We start from the raw sequence: 6,232 nt of genomic DNA, 5'->3' as shown, positions 1-6,232 counted from the left end.
TAGGTTAGAATTGGAAAGCTTAAAGGTTTAGAAGAAGATTCTAGACAGAAGGCATAAATAGGTTAAAAAATAAAGCTGAGATAGCAGTACTTAATTACAGGTCAGTTGTGTAGTCAATTCTGTTGGTGAATTATAAGTGTACAAAGTCAAAGTAGAAGTGAGTGCTATACTGAGGAGTTTTAATCGTCCTTTGGTATTAGGAAGCTGGTTGGTCAGTAGACAGAGTGCCTCTCGCACTGAATTTAAGTTCCATATGTACATTTTGGTGGGAATCTCATTTATTGGTTAATATTGATATCTTTCATCCCTGAATATTTTAACAACCCATTTATAGAAATTTATGCCTTATTTCATATCACCTATGTGCTAGCTATTTGCTATTTGAATGCTTACCTTCATAGCTTTGTTGATCCTGTTTCTTTTGTGTTAAATCCCCATTTGTTGACGTGTTTCCAGTTCCTTCCTGCCTTCTGAGTTCAAATTCCATTTCTTCTAAAAAAGCTTCACCTTATTCATAGTGAGATATATTTTTAAATAATTGGATCCCACCATTAACTTTTTGTAACTCTGTGTACATTGTCTATTTCCCTTTTAGATTTAATCAGTGACTAGAACAATGCTGTATATATGTACATGCCAGTTAAATTTATGGTATGTTTTTTCATTTTTTAAAAGAAATTCTCTTTTTTTAAAAGAAATTCTCTCTTTTTTAAGAAACACATTTTTTAAAGTACATACTGTGTGAGGATAAAGTAGGAGGAGTGGGTTGAAGAAAGAATAGTAATTATTAAAGGATGTCAGATAGAAAGGAAATGAGGGGGATAAAAGTTATAAAATGATTTTTCTTTGGATTTCCTAATCCGTGTATATGTGTATATGCTATTTTACTGTCTGAATGTCATATCCCCCCTTCCCCCCACACACACACACCCCTTGGAGAATCTGGAAAGTTGACTTGGATTTCTCAAGAATGGTTGATGTTACAAATTGAAAGCCTAGTTTACTTTTTCCTTATCTTTAACATTTAAATACTTCGAAAGTATTTCCTAGTTACTGAAAATTACAGTTTTTGCTCTTGAATTTTAATAGAAAAACAGATTGTTGTGAAACATTGCCATAGTTTGGGGAAAGAAAAGTGAGTGGAGTAAATTCTTCCTGCTTGCACATTTGGGAAGAACCTTTGCATTTAGTTTTTCACCAGGCTATTGAAACTTACTCATTCTCAGTTCAGAGTGTATTTTGAAGTTGAGCTGGGTGATGCTTTACTTTTTAAACATTTTGATCATTTTTTAGGGAAATATTAAATCTAAACCTGTTTTTAGGGAAGTATTAAATCTCTTAGGTAGATGAAAATATATCTAGGACAAGTAAATATTTTTTGCTAGCTGTGGCAATAAAGATCACTTTAATTTTTTTATGTCATGTATTCTAAGCTAAAGAAGAGTTTGTTTTATGTTATTTGCATAGCTTTTAAGCAAAGCAAATACCATTAATGGTGTGATAAATACATATAAAGCTTATTCTGCATTTTTAAAGGAATAAACTGCCACTAGCTGAAGTTCCACACACCATTTTCTGTAAATGCTATTTTTCCACTGATGTTTTTTGACAGATGGTTCAGTCTTTCTTTAAATATTAAGTCATCAGTATTGTTGAATGCTATTTTAATAGTTGTAGATCAAGCCAAATTGTACCTTGTAAAGCTAATAACTGGTTAGTAAGTTTGAGAGCTAGTATACTGCAAGCGGTAAATAGTTTGAACTCTGAGTCAGAGAAGCAGGGGTTCTAAATCCAGCTCCTATAGTGTGTAGTAGTGCAAAGTTTTTTAATTAGCTGAACCTCTATTACCTCACCTGAAATAGGGATGGGTTTTTAAGTTTTTAAACAAATAATAAATTTTATTTTCTGGAATTTATTTTGAATAAATATAGTGCCTTCTGTCTTAAGCCCATTAGAGGGATTAAAATAGAATTATTGGGGCTCTCCCTGGTGGTGCAATGGTTACAGCACCACATAATGAAGCTCTCCAAAGCCACTGCAGCATGAGTTTGATTCCCAGCCAGAGAGCTGACCCACATGGTGTGGCAGACCTTTCTTGACCCGCTGCTGCTCCCCTCAGCAGTTTATTTCAGTAGGTCTGCCTGTTCTGCTCCCCACTCAGTCTCTGGTGAATCCTCTCATCCACCACGCCTCTGGGCCTGTAACCCAGTTCTGTAAGCATAAATAAATCTTTAAAAAAATTGAATTATTATAAAATTATAAAAACATCTAGCAACTTGTTTAGAATGTAAATATTAGAACCGTAATTTTGAGCTCTTGTTAAGCTAGCCCAGATATATTTTAAGATATCCCAAATATATTTTAAGATATTATTTATGGAATATCCTCAGAATATATCATGAAAGTACAGTCTAATGTGTTAGGTATTTTTAAATATTGGCATGAAATTAATATATTTTCACTTTGATTTTAGTAATGGAAAGTTGATATTAACAGCTTTGAAACAAGTATAAATGATGCCAATGCCAGTATTGTTTCTTTCAGGAGAAATATTAAATGTACATACTCTGTGAACCAACTATTATATTCTACTATTTCAAGGTAGAAAAATTTGACCACTAAGTAATAGGAAAGTAATTATATTAGGAAATAATAAAACACATGTGGCCTTAGTAGAGTATGGAATTATGATGTAATTTGGGTAATTCAGGAGCTATTTAGACTCTTAGAAAGTTCTTTTCACAATATGAAAACAATTTTAAATGGACTGATGCCATAAGAGTTTTATGGATGTATAAATTATGGATACATAAATTATATATCCAGTTTTCTTGAGAAAATTGCCATTTACCTATGACTAGTTTAGAACTTCCTAAGTTCTGAATTAAAAAAAAAAATTGTATTCACCTTTCTATCAATTTTTTTCTCACGCTTCTTGAAATACGGGTTAAATTCTTCCAGACACACACATATCTCCCTCCCATTTTAATAAGTAATGATGCATGGGGAAGAGTTTAATATGCTTTATATTGGTAGTCCTTACAATCTCACTATAATTGAAGATATTTAGAGTAATGAAAGGTGCCAATTTTAGTTTCAGAGCCAATAGAAAAAAGACATTTTAATAGGTTCCTTTTAAGTTTGTTTACTTGAAGTCTTTCCATTGGATAGGAAGACATTACTTTCTCGTTTGTGTAATTGTTAATTATAACATCTTACTGTTTTACTGGCTTAATTAAGATGTTAATTTTTATGGTTAAATTTTTATTCAAATCTTTGTGGCTTGTAGCATTTAATTTGTAAAGTTTAGGTCACTTCAGAGATAATAATTGCAACTATCATTAACTGATCACTTTGCCAGGCAGTACTCTAAAAGGTATTGAGTCATTTGGTTCCCTCCCAACAACCCACTGTGAGGTATGCACTACTGTCTTTTCTCAAGTGGAGAAAATCAATCACAGAAAGATTAATTAATATACCCAAGAATGCTCAGCTAGGATTGAAGAGCATTTGCACTAATCTCTACTGTCTACTACTTACTTATTGTCTTCCCCAAATTTTATAATCATGTTAACATTTGAATAATATTCAAGTATAGTCATCATATTAAAGTAGTAACTACTCCTAGCAAGCATTTGCTGAAGTCTACATTTAGTATGAGGTTATTATTAGGCTGTACAGGAAGTTAACACCATAATGGATTGCCTTATGCATTAGTACCACTGGAGATAGTAATCAAGATTTTAAAATCTAAGGTTAAAAGGTATATGTATTCAGTAATGAATTGTTTTTTTACTTGCTTACAGTAATGTGATTTTGATTTTGATAAATCAGCATTTTTTATCATGGTAGTCTTGATACATAGATCAACGCATCTGTATTCTGGCTTTGTTTTTAATGAACATAAGTAAAATCCACTAGAATGTAGTTAAAATCTGTGAGAATGGGCCCTCCCTGGTGGTGCAGCGGGTTAAAGCACAGCACTCAGAAGCTTGAGCCAATTCGGATGGGTTCGATTCCCGCCTGCCCCGGAGGAGATCCACATGGCTTGGCAGACCTCTCCTGGCCTTCCTGCTGCTCCCCTCAGCAGTGTACTTCGTTGATCTGCCTGTTCTGCTCCCCACTCTGTTCCTGGTGAATCCTCTTACCCTCCGCATCTCTGGCCTGTACCCCAGTTCAGTATGAATACATAAATAAATCTTTTTAAAAAAAAATCTGTGAGAATGTCCATACAAGGATTAATTCTGTTTTCTTTCTCCCTCTTTAGTAAAATAAAACAGGGTTTGTTGCCTAGCTTGGAAGATTTGCTGTTCTATACAATTGCAGAAGGACAAGAGAGAATACCTGTCCATAAATTTATTACAGTAAGTTTTTATTTCTTTCCACCTTAATATTTTAGAAAATCAGTATATTGAAGTAATAATACAACAATACTGAAATGTAGTTTTAAAGGTCATTTGATAACATAGATTCTGACTGACACTGTTTCTCTTACTATGTTTTCAAATTTTCATCATGCTCATTTCAAGGTAATCAGTGAAAGAACATGAAAGAAACAATGAGAAACTTGTCCACAAAGTGGGTAATAGAGACACTGAAATGCCAAATACCGTATACATATTCAGGTTTTGAGTAGAAGTTTTTATATACAGGAATAAAAACGTGTAGTTGGAATAAGCATATACATTATTTGCACTATATATTTACAGATTCTTATTTTTTTAAAAACAGGCACTCAAATCTACAGGATTGCGAACGTCTGATCCCAGGTTGAAAGAGTGTATGGATATGTTAAGATTAACTCTTCAAACAACATCAGATGGTGTCATGCTAGACAAAGATCTTTTTAAAAAGTAAAAATTTCTGCCAAACCTTTAATGGTGATTTGCTATGCTATATGGTGATTTAAAAAAAAAAAAAATGCATCTTTGAAGGCCAGTGCTTCCTGTTCAACTGGAAAACAGAAAAAGGGGTGGAGGGGTATTTATAAGCATAGTAGTTTGAAAAACTAATACACAAATAAAGTAAGAATATACGTCAGTTAAAATGTCTGAAGAAAATGTAGCCATGGATATTTCCAGTTCCCAGTACCTGGCAATTGCATTCAGTGCTTAGAGCACACTTTGTCCTATCATGGCTTAAATTTTATCTCCAATTCATATACATGTGTTTGGGTGCTCTCAGCATGCACTGTTTCTTGATGACATAAAATGAGACAGCTTCAGACAACTACTTTTAGATTTTTATATCTCCATTGCGTATTTTTCTCTTCTCATCAGGCTGACTTAAACACAGGCTTTTGTTTATTTTCATTTATCTCAGAATATTTAAAAACTGGACAACATTGAAGATTGATGTCTTGATTTGGTTGAATGAGAATATTTTTAACTTTAACGTTATTCGCATATATATTCAGTATTTATCTTCATTAGGGTGTTTCAATCAAGACTGATTACTGAATGATCTGTATGGACAGCATGTTTATGATAGATCTCAAAGTATAAATAGTATTTTTAGTATTTTAAACAACTTTATTTAGGAAAACTAGTATAAACACTATTTCAAAGACATTGCCTTTTTCTAGACCACAGGTTAATAGGTTTGAGATAGATCCAAAGAATTCTAGGATCCACATTGAAAATTTATTTGTATGTATGTAGTAGTGTTAGTTGTTTTTTGGAATATTTGTTCTAGATAGCTCCTGGAAATATCCTACAATATTAAGTTATCTGAAGGTATAGGTATTTAACCGAGATCCTATAAAATTCCCTGGTGTGCTGTGAAGCACTGCTAACTTCTTGTATTCCTATTTTTTTTTAACCACAATGTTCCTGATTCCTTTTAACTTAGCAGACCTTAAAGTGTGGATTATGGATTGATGTTGGAATCAGGGTAGGAATTTTGAGTCATCAGACTGCTTTCTTTGTGGAAAGAAGAAAACAATTTCTAGTTAGCTGTGCCTTTGCAGTCAAGATTATTTTTAGTGTTCTCAAACTTTGCAAACTGTTCAGTTGTTGGAAAAGTCTTGACGCATTTTTCTGTTTTCAAAGAAAAAATAATGTCGTGATTTTTCTGACAACCCAGTAGTATTGATTATGCTTTCTGAGCATATCTGAGAATGAATTTATCAGTTGATAATAAAGACAAGTAAAACCTTGGAATTTTATATGAAAGCAGTATTATACCCTTTTAGTATTGCTTAAGATTTTTTGTTTGTGCTTTATAGATATGC

At 32.8% G+C, this 6,232-nt stretch overlaps 1 protein-coding gene across 2 annotated transcripts in view; it reads left to right on the top strand.

The window, feature by feature from the left end:
• GLS (glutaminase) overlaps positions 1-6,232 on the top strand; it is a 70,460-nt gene that overhangs the window by 10,197 nt on the left and 54,031 nt on the right. For both annotated transcript variants that reach the window (XM_004674434.2, XM_012726510.1), the window contains exons 2-3: positions 4,268-4,364; positions 4,732-4,853. In XM_004674434.2, the coding sequence (XP_004674491.1) occupies positions 4,268-4,364; positions 4,732-4,853 (219 nt within the window). The remainder of the gene's footprint in view (positions 1-4,267; positions 4,365-4,731; positions 4,854-6,232) is intronic.

This window comes from Condylura cristata, unplaced genomic scaffold (genome assembly GCF_000260355.1).
Source record: "Condylura cristata isolate star-nosed mole 26May11 unplaced genomic scaffold, ConCri1.0 scaffold00002, whole genome shotgun sequence".
Lineage (NCBI taxonomy): Eukaryota > Metazoa > Chordata > Mammalia > Eulipotyphla > Talpidae > Condylura > Condylura cristata.
This window is presented reverse-complemented; position numbering and strand designations above follow the sequence as displayed.